At 33.2% G+C, this 25,668-nt stretch overlaps 1 protein-coding gene across 8 annotated transcripts in view; it reads right to left on the reverse strand.

Moving 5' to 3' along the window:
• Positions 1–25,668, reverse strand: part of Mdr49 (Multi drug resistance 49) — a 67,083-nt gene that overhangs the window by 3,975 nt on the left and 37,440 nt on the right. For 6 of the 8 annotated variants that reach the window (XM_085657071.1, XM_035867092.2, XM_035867093.2 and 3 more), the window contains 14 exons: positions 21,235–21,362; positions 17,561–17,630; positions 16,855–16,939; positions 14,800–14,993; positions 14,375–14,623; positions 11,572–11,985; positions 10,487–10,910; positions 9,326–9,529; positions 6,356–6,707; positions 5,222–5,455; positions 3,760–4,709; positions 2,155–2,556; positions 1,792–1,938; positions 1–32 (listed from right to left, as the gene is read on the reverse strand). The exon at positions 1–32 is cut by the window's left edge and continues 3,975 nt beyond it. In XM_085657071.1, the coding sequence (XP_085513197.1) occupies positions 1–32; positions 1,792–1,938; positions 2,155–2,556; positions 3,760–4,709; positions 5,222–5,455; positions 6,356–6,707; positions 9,326–9,529; positions 10,487–10,910; positions 11,572–11,985; positions 14,375–14,623; positions 14,800–14,993; positions 16,855–16,939; positions 17,561–17,630; positions 21,235–21,340 (3,863 nt within the window). In that variant the 5' untranslated portion in view covers positions 21,341–21,362. The remainder of the gene's footprint in view (positions 33–1,791; positions 1,939–2,154; positions 2,557–3,759; positions 4,710–5,221; positions 5,456–6,355; positions 6,708–9,325; positions 9,530–10,486; positions 10,911–11,571; positions 11,986–14,374; positions 14,624–14,799; positions 14,994–16,854; positions 16,940–17,560; positions 17,631–21,234; positions 21,363–25,668) is intronic. The other 2 variants (XM_085657074.1, XM_035867096.2) reach the window with 1 other exon arrangement.

Raw genomic sequence — 25,668 nt, forward strand, 5'->3', positions numbered from 1 at the left:
TCCATCGCTTTGTCGAGGGCCGCTTGTACTACCTATCAACATACAAAATAATAAAACTTTATATGTTAGAATAAAATAATTTATATATATACACATATAAAGATATTGTGAGATCAAGGAATAAAATTTTTTTCATTCTTTTTTACCGGCAAAAAGGAAATATTCAATAAAATTTTTACTCTCGCTATGAAATAAAATAAAAATTTGTCATTTCTCGATATCGGAAAGAGCTTCTTCGTTTTCGTTACGGAAGGTGAAATAAACCAGGCCAAAGTTCAGCATGAAACGATAACTCCGAAACAATATAACCGTGAAATTCGTGCTAACACCAAAGTTACGAAGAGTCGTTTCTATTGACCGCCACCAACAACAATCGTGTACTCTCGTAAAGCCAATGATTCCCGATTGTCGGGGTTGATAACGCGAGCGAACTGCCACAGATCGTTGTGTTATCATTCGATCCAAACTATTTCGCGGTTGATGTCTCAATTTTTTTTCCACGTCGATATATCGACTTTACTTGTTGACAAAAAAATTTACCTTTTTGCGCTTTTTTCCTCTGATCTCGTTTTATTTTATGCTTTTTGATTTTTTAATTTTCTCATTCTTTTCATCGAACTCACAGAGCTTTATCGGTTCTTCAAATTTATTTACAAACATTTACATAGCTATTAAACTACAATATATGCATATGTGTATTAATTACGAGGATAAAATAAATAAAAAAAAAAAAAAAAAAAAAAAAAAAAAAAAAAATCATTTATATCGTAAATCTTTAATTGAAAAAGAAAAAAAAAAAAAAAAAAAGAAAAAAGAAAAAAAGAAAAGAAAAAGTGGAAAGAAAAAAAAGGAAGAAAGAAAGAAAATCTCGCCTCTCTTTGATCCTATTAATAAAATTATTATCGAACGTTTTATAAATTTCATTCCTACGTAAAATTTATCTTTCGTTCGTCAAAGACGAACTTTTAGTTCATTTGCATGTTGACTAGTTTGGCACGCAGTTGAAATGTACTATAGTATGTATCGCGATTGCATCTTCCAGTCGAGTTTCCTCGAGTCTCCTTAAAGTAAAGACGGAGAAAGCCAATCTCTTTCCTTTCGATTGAAATTCGACGACGCTTTTAAAGAGGTACGCTTGAGAGTTTAAACGCGCAATAAAGAAAACACAATATATATAGTATTTACCTACTAACTATAATTGGTAAGGATTACTAACGCCGATAGGATGTGAAGAGATGAGTTCTCTCCTTAAACTTGGAAATACGATTCAAAATTACAGAGTGAAGAAAAGGATCTTTCAGTTTCAATATCCAATGCGACTTTCAACTTCAAAAGATGTAGATGCCTCTTTGAAATATCCTTTCGGCAATATAATCGAAAAGGAAAGAACCGTGAAGGAATATTATATGTCAATGTTTTGACCTTTAAATCGTCCCTTGACCTCGCTATTATTATCACTTTTTTTTATTCTACTTCAAAATCGTATGACTATTTAAAAACGTCGACGTAAGAAGAAGAACGAGGAAAAAAAGAAATGAATTAACGAAAATAAAGGGCCAAGTGAGTCTTTGGAAGCAACTTAATTAAATCAGCGATTGGAGTATTTCTCTTGGATAAAGATATATATATATATATATATATATATATATATATATATATATATATAGAGAGAGAGAGAGAGAGAGAGAGAGAGAAAGAGAAATTATATTTCCCGTCTACCTCTATCTCCTTTACTAAAGATTAAGATCTTATGAGAAAGTTAGACAGAGATGGAGAAAGAGAATATCTTACCTTTTCGCTTTGAGTGTCGAGAGCTGAGGTTGCCTCATCCAAGAGCAAGATTCGTGGGTTCCTTACCAAAGCACGCGCGATAGCTATGCGCTGTTTCTGACCTCCTGAAAGCTGTGTACCCTTTGATCCTAGTCTCGTATCGTAACCCTAAAGAGGAGAACGAGCTAACTTATAACACGTTGCATACCGTAGACTTCTATGAGAAACTTTAGGACGTGAGCCAAAATTCGATTAATTTTAACTTGATGATACACGATATGAAGAAACGTGTAGGAATAATATATAAAATAGAATATAAAATCTTAATGATCTCTTTTATTTTTCATTAAATCATTGAATATATAGATCCAATGGTATCCTCACCAATGGCAACGAACTGACGAAACTATGAATATTTGACTTCTTGGAGGCTTCAATGATCTCGTCCATCGGAACTCGTCGATAATTGTCGCCGTAAGCGATATTCTCGGCTATGGTTCTATCAAAGAGAACGGGTTCCTGACCTACAACGCCAAGCTGAGATCTAAGTGAGGCCAGTGAAACCGAGGAGATGTCGCGACGGTCCATAGTAATCGTCCCGGAGATTGGATCGTACAAGCGTTGCAGTAGTTGAATACAGGTTGACTTTCCACAGCCACTTTGACCAACTAAGGCAACCATCTGACCTGGCTTCACTATTAAATTCAAACCACGAAGTATCTGCATCTCTGGGCGCGTTGGATAATGGAATTCCACTTTTGAAAATTGTATCAGTCCTTCTGCCTTCTGCAATTATAAATGAAAAAGGTTGTCGTTGTCGTTATCGTTACCATTGTCATTCTCATTCTTCTTCACGTATCTTGTCTTTGTTATCTTCATTAGCTCATAACGTTAAAATATTAATTATTTTAATATACATCATGCATACCGATCAAATTTTAATAAACTTTCCTAACAACGGAATACAAAATTAAACTTTATCGTTAATTTCATAAATAATGTCGATTCTATATATATATATATATATATATATATAATAATGTTCCTTCCTCGAATTAAATGCAACAGGTAGTATAATTGGCAAATTTTCGTTACACCGTACATCATATGATTTATATGAACGTACGTAAAATAAATGATCGTCTAAAAGACTTAAATTCGCGCCATTATACGTAATGTTATCATCGGGCAACATTTTCATCGCGTATTAAAGGCTGAGAAATATTTTTGACACGTCGTAAAAGCGTTCGCATAGTATAAACCAAAAATGTTTCGACGTGAACGGTTCGACGTCACGCTCGATCAAATTCTTTCGTATAAATTTAGAAAATTCTTCGACGATCGCTTTATAGAAAAGTTTGACGTTCAAAGGGAACCAAAAGTTCTCGGACCTCCGTTAGAAAGAAGGGAACTCGAAACTTTCATCCAGACGACCACGATCCCTCATTTTATACGCGTCTCGACTTTGACCGACCAGAGCTTAATTAAGGCGAAGTCACTTAAGAGACTCGAAACAAATTATACTCCAACTATTTTTATGAACTCTCCATTTAACTTTCGACTTGCAAACTCATATATCTGTATAATTTTTCTTTTCTCTTTCTTTTATCTTCTTTTTATTTATTTATTCATTTATTTCTTTTTTTTTTTGTTTCTTTTCTTTTTTTTTTTTTCTTTTTTTTCTTTTCATTCATATTTAATTTCCTTCAGTCACAAAATTACTTTATATTCAAAGATTAATGTTCGCCAAGTATAAAGTAATACGAATGTAAGTTCATTCCAAATAATATTCTCGCGTTATAGGTATATTGAAATTTTTCTTTTTTCTTTTTCATTCTTCTTTTTTTTCTCTCTTTTTTTTTTTTTTTTATACGCAGAAATAAAAAAAAAATTGCATTATAAACGATTAAAATATTTAAAGAGTACAAAAATTATTAATAGTAATATATTTTTTTTATTTTTTTATTTATTTTTTTTTCTGTTTCTTACCCAATCCAAATCTTTTCCTTCTGATCCCGGTGGTGAAGAAATTTCTGGCACCCTATCCAATAGCCTGAAGATCCTTCCAGCAGAGATTTTGGCCGTGTTAAAATTCGGCGCGAAAGCCAATGCCTGTCCCAACATCCAGGAACCGAATATAAGTGCTTCCGATACTTTGATGACATCTTGATAATTAAGACCCTCTCTTGCCACCAAGTAACCACCGTAGTAGAGACTTAGAGCATATCCAAAATAGGGAGTAGTCTGACCGCAAGAAAAGACCAATCCTCTCAATCGGTTTCTCGTCCTGGTAGCTTGCGCCACATGATCGAGTTCGACGCAATATCGATTGAAGAAGGCTGTCTCCTTGCCCAAACTCGCAACCGTTCTGATGTTCGATATCGCTTCTATCGCTATTCTCGTAGCCGCTTCCATTTTTTTCTTCTCTTGAAGTCCCTGTCCACTCATGATCCTAGCCTCAAAAAAGACAGCACCAAGAACTAATGGAATAGAAACTACCGATACCAAAGTCATCTTCCAGGTATAATACATAGACAATCCAATGCCAAGAACCAAAGTTGAAAGTGCTTGGAGTATGGCACCTATTCGACTTCCTGTAGCCCCTTGAACGGCTCCAGCATCCGAAGATAATCTAGCGCAAAGCGCACCGACACTGTTCTGTTCTTCGTCGTACCAACCCATTTCTTGTTTCAACATAGCTCCAAAAGTCATCTTTCTGATCCTTGTTGTCATCCTGACCCCAGATAGACCAAACATATACATTTGTAGGAAGGTTCCTATACCGGTTATCACACCGACGATGATGAAAAGCACCGAAAAGTTCACCGTCTCTCTTCTAACTTCGTCTTCATCTTGAAGACCCAATACGTAATAAACTTGACCGAATAAGACTGCGAATGCTGGAAATGATGCTCCTACCGTCCCAGCTGCTAAACATCCTAAAAGGAAAGGAGACCGTTTAACTCGTAAAACTGTTTCCATCTTCTTTCCTTTTTACCGAATGAAAATTTTCTCTCAAACTGACAAGAGAGAGAGAGAGAGAGAAAGAGAGAGAGAGAGAGAGAGGAAGGGGGACTGGAAAGTAACTTCGTAATGCCGTAAAAAACATTTACGTCGTCTGGATAAGTTGCTCAGGGATGCGAAGTATTGCCGGTGAATAAATGTCCCTTGCAATGTCCCATTTATATGAGCATTGTGCTCCAATCAGCTCTTTCAAAGATACCCTAAATTTTAGACCATCCTCTTCCCCCCTTCTACATTTTCTTTTACAACGCACGTTAATCGTTTCTCTTATCTTTTTGACGAGAAAAATTATTGTATACTCGTCGGATAAATCACAAAAAAAGAGCCTTCTCCTCCATACCGATAACCGTGTAAGTCGTCGTAAAGTTAACCGATCGATCGGCCCTGACACGATAATCTCACGAAAGAAAGGAGACGAAGTACCAACCTATAAAGTTGAAAGGCCATTCCGTTTTGTTCAACCCTAGTATCCTACTCATCGGTGCATCGTACGGTTTTTCGTGCTCCTCCAAACCAGCATCCGAGCCGGCATCGGACCCACCTGCTAGTGATAACCGATGGGAGTGCATAGATAGGGTCGAAAATTGTCTCTTCAATGGAGCCTTCTGGGTTTTAGGTTTCGCTGCTGTTACCGTTTTCGCTGCGGATGCCGTAGCCTTAGCTAAAAAAAAAATATTAATGGGACGTTCCTTTTTATACAACACGAAAATACAAATTCTCCTATCGATAAATTAATTCAATTAATTAAGTTAAACTTTACTTTCTCGCTCGGTAATACTATCTCCTTTTCTATATTTTTTTTTTTTTTTTTCATTCTTAATAAATTCATCAACTCGTTATCGGATCTGAGAACTTATTCTCCGATGGTACTCGTACAATGAAGGGGATCTGTCCATTCAACGTTGGAAATTGGTGACTAATTAAAATGTTATTAAAATAGCAATTCAGCTTATTAATTTAGTTACCGACGTTGCAAAAACATAGATACAGTTATTCCTACGCAAATCCTTTCTTATTTTCTAACAAGGAAACATGTGGACGTAAAAGAATTAAGTTTAAGCTTCCATTATTTTCATCTAGATTATCCTACTATGGTAATGAAGATAAATTCGAATTATACGAAATAGAAACGAATTCTTATATAGACGAATACCTATTTAAACTTTACAAAAACAAATTAAATGGATAAAACATATTCAATTGTTAATCCTATTTTGTTAATATCATTTTCAAAATTTTCTTGATATCATTTATACCGATATAATTGTGCTGTGCCAAATGTTATTATAAATACTTATTGGAAAAAAAAATAAAAGAAAGAAAAAACATTTATAAAAATTCGAATATACGTAAGAACAATAAAGTTTTTTGACGATTTTCAAATAAAATAAAATTGTCTAAATACAGATATTAAAAAAAGCGAGCGATATGAAAATGGCTTATAAAATTAATTACTTTATAAAAGTATTAAAGAATTAAAATCGTAATGTTTGTTTTTTCCTTCTCCTTTTAATGACAAACATATATATATATAATGATATTTAAATGAAATTTCTAATACCTTTAGCAGCAGCACTGGCATCAGCTGCGACCAATCCGTGATAATGTTTGCCAAGTGCCAGCAACTCCTCATGTGTACCCTCTTCAACAACCTTGCCATCCTTGATAAAGACGATCCTATCGGCGTTAGTGATAGTAGAGAGTCTGTGAGTCACGATAACGGTCGTTCTGCCTTTCGAAGCAGCATCAAGTGCTCTCTGAACGGTTGCTTCACTGTGAAGATCCAACGCGGAAGTAGCCTCGTCGAGTAAAAGTATGGCTGGTCGTCTGACCAAAGCACGTGCGATCGCGATCCTTTGTTTTTGCCCACCTGATAGTTGGGAACCTCTCTCTCCTACAGGACTATCATAACCCTGAAAGAAGATAAAGTGTGCAAAAAAAAAAGAAAAAAAAAAAAAAAAGAAAGAAAAAAAAATCATAAGATAATTATTCTAACTACGAAACAAATTTTCAATCTTCGAACAATTCGAAACACACTATTCAATTTTTTTTTTTTTTTTTTTTTTTTTCAATATTTACAAAATATAAAATTAATATTATCTTATTAACGAATTAACGAATAATCTTATTAATTGGTCGATTTAAATTATCAGATTTAAAAGTTAAAGAACATGATTCTCGATCGATGTATCCCTTAGAGCGACGTAAGTTTTATTTTCATCGAAAAGGTCGATTTTGTTTTCTTGTTTAGACGAGAAAAGAAAAAAGAGAAAAAAAAAGCAAAAAAAAAAAAAAAAAAAAAAGAAAAAGAAAAAAGGAAACGGAAATAGAATAGACTCATAGATCCATGAGAATTATCTTCGACCACGCCATGCTCATTCGTAATCGCTCGCGTGCGATAGCTTCGACGTCGAGGCTATCGGTATCGTCGATCGTTTTCTATCCAGCTTTGCCAACGATTTGCGGTTCGGAATAATGGTTATTTAATCAACGAGGAAACTGCAGGACGCATCTGTGAGACCCCACGAATATTCACCCATTCCTCCTGTCATTTCAGGGATTTCAACCGATATCGATACTTGTTTTTCTTTTACTTCTTTCTTTTTTTTTTTGTTTTTTTTTTTTTTTTCTTTCTTTTTTTTTATCGACGCAACACCATCGCCACGTTCATCACGAAGGGAGAAAAAAGAAAATCAAAAATTATAATATTTGTTAATTGTAAACTGATTGACTTTGATTGACGTATATAACAGAATATAAACGAATAGATATAAAATATGTTAATCTTATTTAAATTTAAAAGAATATTCGAATTCCTTTTGTTTCATTTAAATATTACATTGATTATTAATAATTATTAAAAGTGCATTATTTTAATAACGCTTTTTATGGACTTTTCTATACAATATAATTATAAATACATTTCATTGCTCAGCACACCTTTCAAACGATTTTCTTTTATCGATATATAATATATACATAATAATACATACATATATTATAATAATCCTGATAATAATAAATCGACATATTAAAATATAAAATAAACTTGGTATATATTCGTTATGTTGATTTATATATTTTATTGATTCGAGAAAACATGCATTCTATTAATATTCGAAAAGATGTAATTATATCGTACGAGAAAGAGAGAGAGAGAGAGAGAGAGAGAAAACACGATAACGAAATTGAGCCTCGAATTTTGAATTTCAATTTTGTTTTCGAGTAAATTTTAGTTCGATAACCAATGAGAAATCCGGGAGAAAAAAAAAAAAAAAAAAAAAAAGAAACATTAACCATGCATCTAATCTGCTTTAGCTAAAACATGAACGTAAGCGGAATACGAACGAAGATTACCGACGAAATTATCCCGAAATGGCGAATTCAACTAGCGATAATTCGGTAATAAACGCCTAATCGTTGACACGGGCGTAATCTCGGATAATGTTATTTGCAGACGAAATGTGTTATACTAGAGGATATTTTATCGCTTGTTTACGCGAGCGTTCTGCGGATCGTTCTAACACCTGAGACTATCGTTAATGCATATATACATCATACATGCAGCACATCATGCGCATAAATATATAGACGAGATTTCGACGTGTAATAATACATAAACGTCGAAGATCGATAGTCGACAATTCGTTCATTCCACAACAAATAAATCTTTTTATTTATTTCATAATTATCGCATCATGCATAAATAAAAAAAAACAAAAAAAAAAAAAAAAAAAAAAAGAAAGAAAAAAAAAACAAAAAGAAATTCTATTATCCCGAATTTTTATTAACAAATTATAAATCATTGAATACGACGTACTGCTCTCTTTTCATTCGTTATCGATATTTCCAATAAAATTTACTAATCTTATATTTAATAAGAATTGAGGTTAAATTATACCACGAAAGGTTTACTAATGGACGAACGAATTGGAAAATGTATAAATAATACAACGTGTACGTAACACAAATTCATGTATACATATACATATATATATATATATACATAAAACATTAATAAATACGGTATTTCGTCAAATATTTATAAATGTTATTAGTAATAACTCGCTTACGGCATATTACAGCTCTGTTTTGTTTATTGAATGTACCAATTGAATATATCAAAAAAGAAAAAGGTTAAATTGAATGAAATAAAAATTTTAAAAATTTTCTACCCAGTATAAATAAATAATCTCATTAATTTCCAATTAAAATGGGAAAGTTTTACTCATAGAAAAAAAAAAAGAAAAAAGGAAAACAAAAAAAAAACGCAAAGGAATAAAAGAAAAAGAAGATAAAGGAATCGCGTTGTTGCGTCTAATCGATATTCCGAAATATAATATGAAGATCAAACGAAAAAGAAAAAAAAGAGAAAAAAAAAAGGAAAAAAAAGAAAAGGAAAAGGAAAAAGTACGTTCAACTCTTTTATCCTTATTCTCCTTTTAAACGACAAAGGAAGGAAACGAAAAATTTTTAGCAAAGCAACGGTGTGTTGGTAGAATAGCAGAAAAGGGTTTGGTGGGTTGCTTACCTCCGGCAGTTTGCTGATGAAGTCGTGAGCGTTCGCTTCCTTGGCAGCTTTGATCATCTCTTCTTCGGTAACGCTGTCATTTCCGTAACGGATGTTCTCTCGTATTGTCGTGTCAAAGAGTACTGGTTCCTGACCAACAACGCCGATATACGAGCGCAACCATTGAACGTTTAACTTCGATATATCGACGCCATCTAAATATACCTAAAATTGAAATCGTAATATACGAAATATAATGAAATACGTGAAATAACATTTTTATTCTATAATATTTATTTTCTTTTAATGTTATTTAATTTAATATTCATATATCCATAATAATTATCCTTTGCTTTTATATTATCCTTTATATAAAAATATAAATTATATCGAGAAAAAAAAAACGAATATTTCTTTGATATATCATTTTGTAATGTATCAATTTTTTGCGACTGAATTGTTTTCTTTCTTTCTTTCTTTCTTTCTTTCTTTCTTTCTTTCTTTCTTCTTCTTCTTTTAAATACGTCACTCGAACGCACGCGTGCATTAAGAAAAAAAAAAAAAAAAAAACATAAAGAAAAAAAAAAGAAAACTTCGAAATCATCACGCGCAAAGAAAAATTTTTCTAAGAATAATAAAAATGTCAGAGTGGTAAGAAATTAACTTGGTAATTACGTAATACACACTGGCATACAAATAAAAAAACTTTCCGAGCCTGCTGTGCCACAGCCCCTCCCTCCCCTTTCAGAAAACTTCTCGAATCTACAGAATCCAAAAGACTTTAGGGATTAAATCTGTCTCTCTCTCTCTCTTTCTCTCTCTCTCTCTCTCACTCACTTGTTTTCTTTTTCTCTCTTTCTTCCCCGACCTCATTTTTCTTTTAATTAGCGAACCGCGAAAGTTTTCGATATTACGAAAGCGAATCGAGGGATTCGTATGAATACGCGTTTTAACGGTAAATTCCATTAAGTCGAAATTATAGTTACAGAAAAAGAGAGAGAGAGAGAGAAAGAGAGAGGAAAGGAAAAAAAGAAAGAAAGAAAAGAAAATGATTTTTTATGTCAAAATCGAAGCGAAAGAAATTACGATTATTAAAGAAAGCTTATAAAGTCGAAATGTATATGGGAAAAAGAAAAATGGATGGAAAAAGTAACTAAATAAAAAGGAAATAAAATTACTTACTTGTCCTTGCAATGGATCGTAAAGTCTTTGAATGAGTTGTAAACACGTCGATTTGCCACATCCAGAGCCACCGACCAATGCGACGGTCTCTCCATGTTTTATTTTCAAATTTAAACCTTGCAACACCTGGATATCCTTTCTCGCTGGATAACGAAAGTGAACGTCTTTGAATTCTATATCACCGCTAACCGATTTTAATTTCTGACCCTCCTTGCTAAGACTATCGATGGATGGTACACGGTCGAGTACTTGAAATACCGCAGCAGCTGATCCTCTGGCCACTGCAAAGGCTTCTAAATGTGGTGAAGTGAGACCCATGTTTTGTGCACCAGCCAACACACCAAAAAATACTATCACCAAGACGGCCGGTGTATATTCTTTGTATTCCTTCGGACGATCCTCCAAAATTAGTTGGACTCCATACCTGATAGATCGACAGACGAAGGACGACTGAATTCAACTCTAATTCCATTCCATATCTTTTGTTTACAAAACAGTCCAACGACCGATTCCAAGAATTATTTATATAGATCTTAGATCTAGTCTATGTTTATAAACAGTACATTGACGTCATTTCTTTTTCCTCGTATAACACGTAATCTTATAATAAAAATACGATTTTTATATACGAAGTTTATATGACAAATCGTACACACGACATATCGTACACGTCGTACACGATTTCTTTTGCGTATTATTTTACAAATATTTTACCACGTAAATACATAATCCATTAATGAGAGTAATCAATATCTTTCATCAATTTTAACGAGAAAATGTTAACGTAATTTTCTAATACATTATTATATATATATATACATATATATATATATATATATCGGTATAAAATGTAGTTATAAATATTTTTAATAATAATAATAAGAAGAAGAAGAAAAAGAAAAAGAAGAGGAAGAATTCAATGAATCGTGACGTAATTTCATTTATATAAAAATATATCATAATAATTTATTATAATTTTTGAACAAAAATATTATATAATAAAATTAATTTTAACTTTTGTCAATTTATTCAGAGGATCAAAAGGATAAAACATCAATCAAATGAGACAGTTTTAAGTAACTTACCAAAAAGCGAGGGCATAGCTGAGATAAATGATAAACCACATGACACCACCTCCAACGCCAGACCACATTCCTCTCTTGATGCCTGTTTTTTCTGCGGGCAAAAGCTTCTCCGCGTATCTGTCGACCTCCTTTTGCTCGCCATTGAAGGCTATGACCGTCCTGATGGCACCAAGGACCTCTTCAGCGACGCTTCCAGCTTGTCCATACGCAGCCAACTCGAGGGCTGTTAAGGAGCTTTGAACCTTGGCTACCACAGCAGTGGCTATGACGATAATTGGCGCGCAGCTAAGCACAACCAATGTCAATTTCCAACCGTATATGAAGGATATAATGATTGATGATATAAAGGAGACCATCAAATACGTAAAGATACCGAGTTTCTCGCCTATTCCATCCTTCATTTTGTCCAAATCTCTGAAAACAAAAATAGAAAAGAATAATTCACGTTCGTTCTTCAATTCTTTGTCATTTAGAAAAATAATTTCTACGTATCGTTGAATTTCGAATTTTTATTTCGCGAGAAAATTTTATTTGATCGAATACCTATGTCAAAAAAAAATAAAAAAAAGAAAATATTAATCGAATTGGATAATTAATGATTTTTGTTATTCGATCATTTTATAAATACAAAACAAAAAAAAAAAAGAAGAAAAAGAAGAAAAAAAAAAAGAGAAGAACAAGAAGAAATTATACGTCCACGCTAATCAATTTCAATTCGAACGGTATTGTATAATGTTATCGATTAGATCGAAAAAGAGAAATGAATGAATGAATGAAGCGACATTAAATTGTACGAACAATATAAGGGCTTTGGTAAGCCTTGAAAACCTCGAAGGGGGGTGAGCCCTCGAGATCGAGCTAAAAATAATATCTTTCGCTCTAGCTCGATGGTAACGAACGTTTGTTCTCGCGGTAATCGACTTTTTAAAGTGCATACCCCTCTCTCTTCTCCTTCCCTACCTCCCCCCCCACCCACTCCCCCATAATAAAAAGTTCCCTCTGGATGGGTCAGTCCTTGGCAAATGGTAATGGAAAAGCGTTTATCGTTATCGATCGACGACGAAGGTGGTACCCTTGCGTCGTTTATCACCGTCTCTCTTTCTCTCTCTCTCTCTCTGTCTCTGTCTCTCTGTCTCTCTGTCTCTCTCTCTCTCTCTCTCTCTCTCTCTTTCTCTCTCTCGCCACGAAAGAAAAAAGACTTTATGTAACGACGATTAAGTGTCTTAAATGTCTGACGTAAGATACTCCATCGTTTAGGATGAAACATGATATATAAAAACAGAAACTCTCAAGGCGATGTCACTGATATACTTCGAAGATATTAAGTACTTGAGTATTTAACAATATCATTGTTTAAATTTATAAATCATAACTTCGTAACATGATTAAAAGTAAATCGAACGGATATTTCGTTTTTCTATAATAATCGAATTAATAAAATACAATGTTCTTGAAAAATGTGCGAGAAAAAGGAAAATAAAATATACGTACACGCTCAATCAAATTGTTCTTACTATTAACGATAAACTTGCGCTATATATAAATTCTTTCATCTTATCAAAAATAAAAAAAAAAAAAAAAAAAAAAAAAAGAGAAATACAAAAAATAAATAAATAAAAATGGGAAAGGAAAGAAAGAAAGAAAGAAAAAAAAAAAAAAAAGAAAATAAGAAAGAAAAAGTTGAAGAAATTAAAATGTCAAAATTGTTTAAATTCTATCGTATTGTACGTAAGATATAAAATGTTAAATGTTAAAAATTTAATGGAATTTTTGATTATTATAAAAAAAAAAAAAAAAAAAAAAAAAAAAAAAAAAAAAAAACAAAGAATCATTACGCAGAGTATGAAAGATTTGTTTAAATAAATTGTTGTAATGATTTTTCTTTTTCTTTTTTTCTTTTTCTTTTTTTTTTTTTTGTTAATTTTTATTTTTTTATTCCTTATTTTAGATTATCTCGGAGATACGACGATAGAGACAAAGGGATAAACGATTTGGACCGATCACTATGAACGTTTCTTACGAAACTATCCATAATAACGACGAGTCCATACTTCTTCCACCTATTACGTAGAAGCTAATTCGGAAAGCGGAAGCAAAGACAGGACACAGACAAGCTTTTCGAGTTTCGCAAACGCCCACTTGTTGCACCTTCTCTCTTCTATTCGAATGCCTGTCTGGGTTTAGCTAGCTAGCTGGCTAGGTAGCTAGCTAGGTAGCTAGCCCCGACTGGCTCGATGACTGTCTCTGTTGAACACGCGCACACTCAAACTATCGAAAACTTTTGCTCTCTTCTTATCGAATCGCATTTTGGTTACACTATCATGATAAGTAATATCGTGAATTCTCTTTGACGATGTCTCTGCATATATCAATAACGTAATTTCTCCTTAAAATCAACGTAATTCTTTTATATAAAGATTATAGAAAATCTATCGAAAAACGTTTATACGAAAGATACGATTGAATTGTTGATAAATAAAATGACTTTATTGAAAAAAATAGAAAGGAAATAAGAAGGAAAAAGTAATAAGCGAATAATTAAAAAATATCGTAATTTTCTTCATTTTCATTTCTTAATCGAATCAGACAGAGAGAGAGAGACATTCAAATTATACGTCTAATATAAATGTTCCATATTTTATTAAATGTACTTCGTGATTTTTCTACATGATTGTAAAAAAAATATTTATTCCCGTGGATCGATGGAACGTGATAAATATTCATTGATATTTTCTTTTCATTTGAATTTTGATAGACAAAGAGGGGAAGAAAAGAAAAAAGAAAATGAAGAAGAAAAACTTACTCGGTAATTCTGCTTGCAAAATTTGTGGATGTGTTAGTGTCGTACCAACTCATGTCCTGTCTAAGAACAGCACGCAGAAACATCTTGCGTACTCTAGCGATCTGTCTGAACGCGGCTACGTTTAATAAGTCGACAGTGAAGATGGCAAAGATGAATTGTAGCGACGACAAAGCTGCACAGGACACGCCAAATGCTACTGAGTCGTCGTAGAGAGCGTCCATTTTCTCCTCCTCAGTTGCGTTCGGTCCTCTGAAATAAAAGTTGAAAAAAAAAAAAAAAAAAAAAAAATAAAAGCCATTCTAACTTCTGCCCTTTTTCTTAGAGTTGTTCTCCAATAAGAAACAGACTCAAGGAAATGGAAGAATCAAATCAGATTGATAGATGTTACTGTTTCCGAAAGATGAGAAAAGGAAAAGAGAACTTACAAGACCTTTCCTCCTCCGAACCAATACAATATAAGCGTCGGAGTACTCGTTTGATTCGCCATATTACGGTCGACCAATAAAGTTGTGAATTCACCGTATTGTATTGTAGAAATCGGGATACAGAGACCCGTCAATGTTCCCATGATCAGGCCTCCGAAGATTAACATCAACTCGCCGATAGTAGCAAATCGGAACTGTAATTGTAAAAAAAAAAAAAAAAAAAAAAAAAAAAGAAAAGAAAAAAAAAGAAAAAAAAAACAGAAAAGAAAACAAGAAATAAAAAGAAGAAACAAAGGGAAAAAGAAATTATTATACCCAATTGATTGTATGTAAAAAAAAAAAAAGAATATTAAATATGTTAAGACGAACGTATATAAAAATTACGTATAAAGCAATTAAGACACGTTACAAGTTCGTTTCTATTAGAAAACATTATAAAGAAGTTTTATTGTGACAATAAATATCGATAAAATAATGTAATACATTGGCAAATCAATTTCGCTTTTATATATATATATATATTTTTTTTTTTTTCCCTTTTAATTATCCGTATAACCCTCGTCGAAAATTTAACGTGGCCGTTTAATTATTCGCGTCTTTGTTTCAAGGAGGACCGAAAAAGTTCTTCAGGCGCGCAATTTGTCTTCGACTAGTCCGAAATTTCACAAACACTCTCGAATGATTTAGTGGCGGGGCGCACAACTCGTGACTCACGGAAGACTTAACTGAGGAAAATTAATATCTGCTTAAGAATATGATTAATGGTGGGGTACATCGCCTGTGAACGAACGAAAACGAACTCAGAAAACGAACTCACGTCCCTTCGCGTATTCGCGAGTAAGTTATCGTATAAGTGTACGTATATTGCTTTCGTAAAAGGAAAGAAAGAGAAATACATAAAAAGAAAGAGAGAGAGAGAGAGAAAGAGAGAGAGAGAAAGAGAACATATTGTCGTCGTCATCGTCATCGTCATCGTCATCGTCATCGTCATCGTCATCGTCATCGTCATCGTCATCGTCGTCGTCGTTGTCGTCTGTCCGAGCTAACCAAAAGTATTTCTTATTTTTATCTGACGACGAAAAGAAAAAAGAAAAAGAAAAAAAAAAAAAAAAAGAAGAAAAGAAAGAAAGAAAGAGAAAGAAAACATCGGAATAAAGTGCGAAGAAAAAAAAAGGAAAAGAAAAATGAGCGAGAGAAAAAATAGAAAAATATTCGGGCGACAATTTTGTTCCCTTTTAACGGGCGAGTATTAAATTCGTTGCTTTTCTCTTTTTCTCCCCCCCCCCTCCCTCCTCCTCTTTCTCCACTTCTCCTCTTAAAAAAGAAAAATTCCGTTTCCCAAACGGAAAAGCATTATTAAATTCTTGGTGGAAACTTTAAGCGAAGTCCTAGAGACGTATCATTTCCTTGAGCGCGGTTTCTTTCGTGCGAATTTTCTTCCTATTCTTCTTCCTCTTCGTCCTTCGTATTCATCCATTTCTTCGTCCTCGTCTACGTCTTTGTTTTCGTCTACGTCTTACGTCCTATACGTCCTATACGTCCTATACGTCTTACGTTTACGTTTTCTTCTTCGTCTTCGTCTTCGTCTTCTTTTATCCCTCTTTTATTTCTTTTACCTCTAAATGCAATGGCACACCTGCACTTAGAACGATTTCGATGTTCGAAAAACGTTCTTTTTTTTTCTTCCTTTTTTTTCTTTTTTTTTTTTTTAACCGGACCATTTCATTCCCAAGAAAACGTTTTCTATGTATTCTTATACTTTTAGTTTATCTTAAATCTATCGTACTTTTATCACCTACATTACTATCATTACTATTGCCAGCTTAAGTAGACATCCGCGACATTTACAAAGCGTAACTATGTACCACACCATCGATAATATTAATATCTTTCGATTCGATTCGTCTCGTCCGACGAGTTCAATGATCTCGGGATCTCTCGGGATAAAAATACTACTTCGAAATTTGCCAAGATAAATTATTCCATGAAAGAAGGATCGTTGGACTAAAAGGGGCAGGTAGGGGGGGGGGGCAGGGGAGAGAGAGAAAAACTTACGAGTCTATAGTAAGGCACCGGTGGTAACGTCGGTGTCTGCTGAATTGGTTTTTCCTCCTCCTTCGTCTGAGGTGGCACGAATTCACTGTGGACACAAAGTATAGTCAAATCTTAATTAGGATATCGATTAACGGATAATTGAAGAACTTTCGATCGGAAGAAATTTTCGTTTAGTCTTCCTATCGTTCGTTCGATCGTTTGTGAAAGGAGAAAAAAAAAAAAAGAAAAAAGAAAGAAAAGAAAGAAATAAAAAAAAGAAAAGAGAGAAAAGAAAGAAAGAAAGAAAGAAAAAAATAAAACAAAAAAAAAAAAAAGAGAGAGAGAGGAAGAAGAAAAAATAATGAATGAAGAAAAATTAAAAAAATGATTATATGTAATATCGTATACAACTTTGATCGACAGAAACTCATTTTCGAGTTTCAAATTTGTTTTACGTATACGTAAAAAGCTTCTTTCGAATATCATCGATATCAATGTCCCATTTACAAAATATCTCCTCTTTTGGCGATATTAATAAAATTATTATAACGCTATTTATTCGTTCATTCCCGTTCTTTCATCGGACAATCGTATCTCTATTTTAATTTTACGATTTTATCATTTGGCTTATTTTATTTTATTTTATTTGTTTGTTTTTCTTTTACGTATATATATATATATATATATATTTTTTTTTTTTTTTTTTTTTTTAAATATGCTTTCGTACATTGGTTCGCCATTCTGTTGTAGCATGTACTCGGTTTCCGTTTTATCCTTCTCCGTGTCTCGTTGTGTGTCTGAAATAAAATATATGAGGGTAACGTACGAAACGTGAACAGTGATGATTCATTTAACCGATAATTATTCTTCGAGGCTTCACGAGTAAATTCTGGTGCTTATTGAACGACCGGTATTGCTTGATTTTCTTGCCGAAAGTACAAGCTCGGGAAAGTTTTGTTGCCTCCATGTTTAATACGTATACGTTAGTACGTATCTATAAGAGGGTATATATATATATGTGTGTGTGTATCTCTGTGTGTGTGTGTGTGTGTAAAGTGTACGTATGTACCTATGTATGCATTTATATAAGTATGTATAGATATATACCGTATATTCGTATATACGTAAATATGTATATGTCGTGTATATTAAATAGAGAAAATATTCCGTGCACGTTCGTAGCTTTCAACTCGAAATTCGACGCATATTCTTTCGAATTCGTTGGGATCTTTGCATTAGAATATAAAAAAAAAAAAGAAAAAAAAAAAAAGAGAAAAAAATGAATGTCGAACTGATTCGAATCTCAAACGAAAAATTCGGAATATACGCGTAAGCTACGTGTTACGACACTCGATACTTAAGTCGAGATAAAAAAAAAAAAAAAAAAAAAAGAAAAAAAGAAAAAAATAAATAAAAGAAAAGAAAATTCGTTTGACATCGTTGAATTTCGTCGTATCGTTAATTGAATCGTTGAAACGTGAGTCATGGTGTAGTACTTAATCAAGATGTACCATTCTTGTTGGAGGACGAATCATCGGAGAAAAGAGGAAAAGGGAATAGGAGGAAAAAAAAAGAAGAGAAAACAAAAAAAGAAAAAAAAAATAATGATCATTGACCTTTCGATTAACGTCTTACTAAACGACAGTATCGTATAAAAACGTAAGAAAAATAAAAACTCGGAAATCCTTCGATTCTCCTTGATTCCTACGTTCCCGTTAATAATATTTTTCGAGAAAGCAAAATCGTTCTCGAAGAAGAAGTCGAGAATTACGAGGGTATCTGAAATTTCCCATGGCTTCTCTTCGAGGAAAAAAAAAAGAAAGAAAGAAGGGAAGAAAGGAAGAAAAAGTAAAAGAAATAATAAAAGAGGAGAGAAAAAGGAGAGAAAGAGAGAGAGAGAAAAAAAAATAAGAGAGAAAAATCGCCCTTCCCCCAACCAAGAGAAGTCGTTCGAATATTCAACGTATCAGCCCGGTTCTCTCGCTTTACTCTACCTTATCCCTTTTCCCTTTAGAATCGTGGTAGGATAAGTTGAAATTCAAATGCTCGAAATCGCGCGATACAATGTGTATGTGTATACATATATATATATACATATATATATATATATACACATATAAGCGCGTGTGTGTATATATATATATATATCTACATACGTATATGTGAAAATTAGGTATTCGAGTCCTGAATTTAGGTGGGCCTTTTGGAAAATCAAGTAGGTCTTTTGCGGTAAATTGGAAATGAGTGAGCGCAAGAGTAAAGAGGAAGAAAATAGGAGAAGAAGAGGTACGAGGAAAGAGGAATCTCAAATTTGAAATTTTAATCGACCTAGAAGATTTCCCGATCGGCGGAAATGTATTCTGAGTTGATGACATCGTTAAGTGTGCAAGAAAGAAAAAGAAGAAAGAAAAAAAGAAAAAAAAAAAAAAGAAGAAGAAGAAAAAGAAAAAGAAGAAGAAGAAGAAATTTACTATTGTATCCATAAAATTGGGGAAAGGTAAATGAAGTAACATTGAAGAAAGAGAGAGAGAGAGAGAATGGGAGAGAGAGAGAGAGAGAAGAAAGAACTGAATTTTTCTATTAAAAAGAAAGAGAGATAATTTATCACGTCGAATGTTCCCTTTTTATCAATCGAGCTTTCTTCAACACTCTGTTGACACGCCTTAAGAGAAAAGCGTTCATAACAAACGATCACGGAATGGCCGATTCTTTCGGAAACATAAATCATTCGTTGTGAGACGATCGAAACGCGAAAAGCGACAAAGAGTCGAAGTCTTACTAGTCGAAGGAAAGAAGTTTTCCTGCTTCACGTGCTGCGTTTGTCGACTTCCACATGAATTCCTTTCGTGAGAGTGCAAGTAAGATGAATGTATAAAATGAAAGAGAGAGAGAGAGAGAGAGAGAGAGAGAGAGAGAGAGAGAGAGATACTTTACGAAACGTCTGTCGAGATTCTACCCTCAGGGACTTCCATTAGCAACGTAATTGCAGTTCGAAACTCCTGCATCGAATCTACGATCGACGATACGCGTTAAATGTACACGTGCATACGTGTGCGTGCACGATATCGCGTATATAGGGTGAATCGTATAACGTAATCACCTTTCCTCCATTAAAATATATATATATATATATATATATATATATATATATATTTTGTATCCGAAATGATGAAAATAATTTTGCAAGAATTATTACTAGAATCGTGCTCGTAAAAAAATTGTTTATAAATATATTTAGGATAAAAAAAAAATATTAAAAGGAAGACGAACAAATTTATATTACGAAATAATCAAGTTACAACGAATCACCTTATGTAATCGAAAGAAAAGACAATTTTTATGTATCACATCGGAATTCCCGAATACTAATATTTTTTTTTTTCTCCATTCTCGTTTCGATAAACGATCACTCCCAGATAACTTTACCTCTTGCATGTATTAGCAAAAAGGGAAATATCTTTTATTCGGTCATATTAAAAGTCAGGAAAAAGCTCTTTTCCTTGAAAAGCTCCCTTTTCAAAGCCTTAGATCGATTCCAAGCGCGAACGAGCTGGATCACGAAGAATGTGAATTGACAGTGAGACGCGATTAGACTTTCTATCTCTTCTCGGTTCTCCTCACCCCTCACCCCACCTCACCCTAGCCCAGCCCATCTCATCCCATTCGACTCACACGTTTTATCACCCAACAGAAATAACTTTCTTGACTTTATACGAGAGAGAGAGAGAGAGAGAGAGAGAGAGGAGAGAGAGGACGGTATTCTTATAAATGTGTACCATTTTTTTTTACTTTTTCATAAGAGCAAAATAATAAACGAAACATTTTGCATTTAAATTTCAAATACCTACGTACAAAAAAAAAAAAAAAATAAAAGTTCATCCTCTCTCTCTCTCTCTCTCTCTCTCTCTCTCTCTCTCTCTCTCTCTCTCTCTCTCTCTGATAACCTTTCCTTTCGTAAGAACAACGGCTAATACGATTCTTATTTAGTTATAACGTCGAGATAAAGAATATTCGTCGGTAAAACAAAAGTATATATAAGACCGGCGCAAATCAGTAGGATAAAAAAAAAAAAGAAAAAGAAAAAGAGTTAAATTTAGGATCGATAAATAATTATTAATTACAATGCAATAATCCCAACGACTTGTCGAGAATATGATCGATTAACGATAGATATCGATATCGCGGTTTCTCGTGGAGAACGTACGATATCTAAGATCGAAAAGTTTAAATAAGACCACGATTGAGAGTGAGAAAAATATATGTTTTTTTTTTCTTTTTTTTTCTTTTTTTTTTTTTTTTTTTTTTTGCTTTTTTGTTAAGAAGAAGAAGGAAAAAAAAAAAGAAAATAAAAGATAAAAAAAAAAGATAAAAATAAAAATAAAAACAAAAGAGATTACTTACACCTCGAGAGGATTTTTTCTGGGCGGTGAGATTTTGGGGGCTCCATTTGGATAGTCTGCGGTGCCTCCCTTGGACTCGTGGACCACTGATAAATTCGCTGTGTCATTGCGCATTCTCAGTTAACAACTCTGTAAATAAAAATATAAAAAAATATAGGCCGAGTAAAGGTAATAGACAGATAGAAAGAAGAAAAAAAAGAAAAAACATAGATTAACAGATAATCGTTATTAGAATGATCTACGCAGAGCAATCGAGTCTACGTTAGGTAATGAACAACAAACGCGTGAATTATTACAATACTATTGTATACCGGTAATTAAGTACAACTGTACCAACATGCACCTCTATTTGCTTCGGTCATTATCTACTAAATCACACATTTGCCTTCTGCGAATACCCGAATACACAAATACACGATCGCCTGCCTACTGACCAGATACTCATCGGTTGTATATACTAATTAATCGATCCTATCGTATGAAACTTTCCACCCTCGAGAACCATTCCACAAGGCTTATTCCTCGTCGAAAAGTATTACTCTAGTTCGAATTTAGATTTTATACGACTTGAAATGTTATCATGTTTGCCATTCCGAAATGTTAGATTATAGTATGAACTTTTTGATCCATAAGGAAATGGGGGTTAATTATAGAGTCAGTCAAGAAATCGAATCTATTCGACGTCACAAGATATAACTACGTAAAGTCCTTGAAAGATCACTTTGGTTAGTCAGAAAGATGAAAAGATTTTCACGTTCTACGTAAAAATATTGAATTAATAGGAAAAGAAATATCAATGTATAACTATATAGAATCGAGAGGAACGATCAAAAAGTTCAATTTTAATGACACTCGGATCGGTCTATAATACTTTGACTGAATTAAAAGGTAGGCTATCTCTTAGCGTATATATTAAAATTATCTCGACGCGACTATCGACAATAAAAATCGTATGTTTATCAAAGAGTACACTTATACGATCGGCGATGTATATCGCGTTGCTACTTTTACGAGAGACGTCTCGTCAAACGATCCGACATCTTTCATCATCCTTCTATTATCTTGTCTCGCGAGATTAAAACGAGGAATATATTGAATCTTTCGTGCTCTGAGCTATCTCATGAGAACATCTCTCTCCCTCTCTCTCTCTCGCACGCTCTCTATTCCTTTACCTCTTTTTTAAATTATTCCATTTTACACTATGAGAGGAAAAAAAGAATAAGAAAGTACTTATTCGCAAATCCAATAAATTTTCTTTGTCCAAGATGAAATCTTTTCCTCGTCGTAGACACCCTCATCTTCGAACGAACTTATAAAATTTCCTTTTACCTTCCCCTCTTTACCTCTCTTTCACATTCGATATAGTACAGTAAATTCCATAACGTAACGTAAAGAATGCTACTCGTTTTTTTTTTTTTTTTTTTTTTTTTTTTTTTGAAGTGTTACCAAGTCAGTAGCATCGTTGCGTCTTCTATTCTTCGTTTTATTCTCTTTCTATGCTCGTAAATCATCGGTGAGATCGTCAAAGCGGAAGTCGAGCGGAAGAAGCCGCCCGACTGATAAGGAGACGCATTTGCCGCGTTTTGTCGCGGTCCATAATAAAGGGCGTTGCGACAGACGTGCCATTAAAGCCTTTCCTTGTGCTAAACTATTTTATCTTTTTTTTTCTCTTTACTCTCTCTCTCTCTCTCTCTCTCTCTCTCTCCCTCTCTCTCTTCATTCTCTCTTTACTCTCTCTCTCTCTCACTCTTCTCGTCTCTATGAATATCAAACTCTATCTTTTATATATGAACTGAATATATTAGAGCATGAGTAAATCATATTTTATTGGTTACTTTTGTTAAGAGCATAAAAATAAATAAATAAAGAGATAAATAACTTCCTATTTACCTATCTTTCTCTCTTTTGTCGTACAAAAATAAAAGCTTTAAAAGTGTCAATATTATCTAACGATACATACATCAAATGATTGAGAAATTGTTTAAAATTTTTGTTTATAGTCTTTACTATACAACACGTTTGTATAATTCCCCCCCCCCCGTAAATTTTCTGCAATCTCTAATAAATATATAAACAAATAATAACAAATAGTAACAAAATTGATTTTTCTTGTCGCCTGAATCACGATCATTTGATGGGAAAAGATAAAATTATGATTAATTTTTAATTTAGAAAAAAAAGAAAAAAAAAAAAAAAAAAGAAAGAAAAAGAAAAATGAAGGAAAAAGAGATTAAAAAAATTTTTTTACTAAAATCTTCGTTCGCATAAGTTAATAAGCAATTTTGTAATCGTAATATCACGTCGATACGATAACAATCCCGATTATCGTTAAGTACATATTATAACGAAATCACGATGAATCTTAAAACGTAATGTCGAACTAATCGTTTCTCATTTTTAACGATGATAGAAAATTTAATATTTTGAATTCAATGGAAAAAAGAGATTTCGTTAAATCCAATTTATTCATACGCCTTCTTATAAAAATTCGCATAATACGGCCGTCGTATAGTATCTGTTAAAAATCAAAATTCCTTCCCAAGCGGAAACTCTATCAGAGAACGCACGAAACACTTTGAGTGAAAAATCGGAGTTAATTGTAAAAATGACAAAACTTGGATAACGTTCGTTGTTCTTTCACTTTGTCTTTATCTTTCTCCATCTCTCTCTCTCTCTCTCTCTCTCTCTCTCTCTCTCTCTCTCTCTCTCTTTAGTCCTTTTTTCTCACTCGAGGGAATACGTAGAGCACCTTGCCACGCTCTCGAAACTCCATTAAGCTCGAAAACTAATTTCTACGGTGTACTCTCTACCCCTCTACCACCTTTTCATCTATCCATCCTTCTTTCTCTTTCTCAGGAGAGCTGCAGTGTAATCCTTCGCGGTCAAAGTACTTTCGAACATAAATTCGCACGTTCGAGATATATGGAGCGTACGGAAGTACGGTTTCGGTCTTCGATATCGCTTTTGGTACATACTTGCGGATGCTTACAACGTGAAAACTCAATCATTGTTTGCACGGAAAGGAGGAAAAAAATAAATAAATAAATAAATAAATAAATAAAAAAGAAAAAGAAAAAATATCATATACAGATATATAAAGTAAATAATACGACGAGGATAACGAATGAAAAATTCGATCGATTTTATCGAAACAATAATATAATCGATACTAAATCCCTATTGTAAGATCGATTGCTTCTTTCTCTTGCGAACAAAAAAATTCAAGTTTGTTGCTTCGAAATAATATCATCGTATACATATATGTATATATATATCATACATATATATCACATCGTATTACGTACCGTTTGTTGGCATGAATCTGAAAATCGTGCGAGACAAAACGCAGGAATATATATATATATATATATATATATATAGATTTTCTGAAATAATCCGCAAAGATTTGCGTCTCTCTAAGTTTAAATGTCATCGGGATTTCCTCAATCAATTGTGTTCCAACTTGATGTAATAAAAAAAGAATTATCGCGTCAATGTGAAGTATACTCTGTGAATTACTGCAAATAATTTTTTTTACAAAGAGCAAGATAAAAATAATAACAATATAGATTATATAATCGATACGTAACCATTCATAGACAATTTTATCAAACTCCAACGACGTTAAGTCGTTGCGATTGAAATCGACATTATATCCTATCAGCTATATTGCAATATATTTAACAACAATCAGCCCATTTCGTTCTCGATAAGATTAAAAAGCAAAGTGGGAAAAGCCAAAGAAAACAAAGAGAACATCAGGTACACTCGAAAAGTTTTAAAAATATCAAATATCGAAATTAAACTAAAAATATATTCTTTCTTTTTTCTTTCTTTCTTCTTCTTCTTCTTTTTTTTTCTTTTTTTTTTTTTTTTTTTTTTTTTTTGCAAACAATCATATCAGCTGTATAAAGAAAAAATTTGATTTAACGATAAATTACTCGAATAAAAATAAAATAAAGGAAGCAAAAGAGAAAAAGAAAGGATTATTTCGTTGGATTATTCTCGCCTTAAAAAGAAAAAAAAAAAAGAAAAAAATTTGGAAATGTAGTCCTCCGAGATTTAAAAAGTATCTCGACGTGAGAGCCAAAAGAAAGAGAACACAATCTACGTTATTCTTCCGAGAGAAACAAACCAGGAAAATACATACGACAGTGAGAAAAGCCGAGAAACGAGTTTTCGGGTACGGATAGTGGACCGCACGGGTCAACCTCAAGATGCCGACAGACTAACAAGCTTTCACGAGACGCATACGCATACATATATAGCTTGTTTCACGCCCGATGGACTTACCATTAATCTAACCACTTTGTATTCCGTACTGTTAAATTACTCGGGACTTATACCCTTATGTTTCAACAAGGAATTATTTCAACGAAAAGATTGCAACAAAAAGAGAGAGAGAGAGAGAGAGAGAGAGAGAAAAAAGAGAAAG

The sequence above is a fragment of the Vespa mandarinia genome, chromosome 5 (assembly GCF_050613455.1).
Source record: "Vespa mandarinia isolate Hongniang chromosome 5, ASM5061345v1, whole genome shotgun sequence".
Classification (NCBI taxonomy): Eukaryota; Metazoa; Arthropoda; class Insecta; order Hymenoptera; family Vespidae; genus Vespa; species Vespa mandarinia.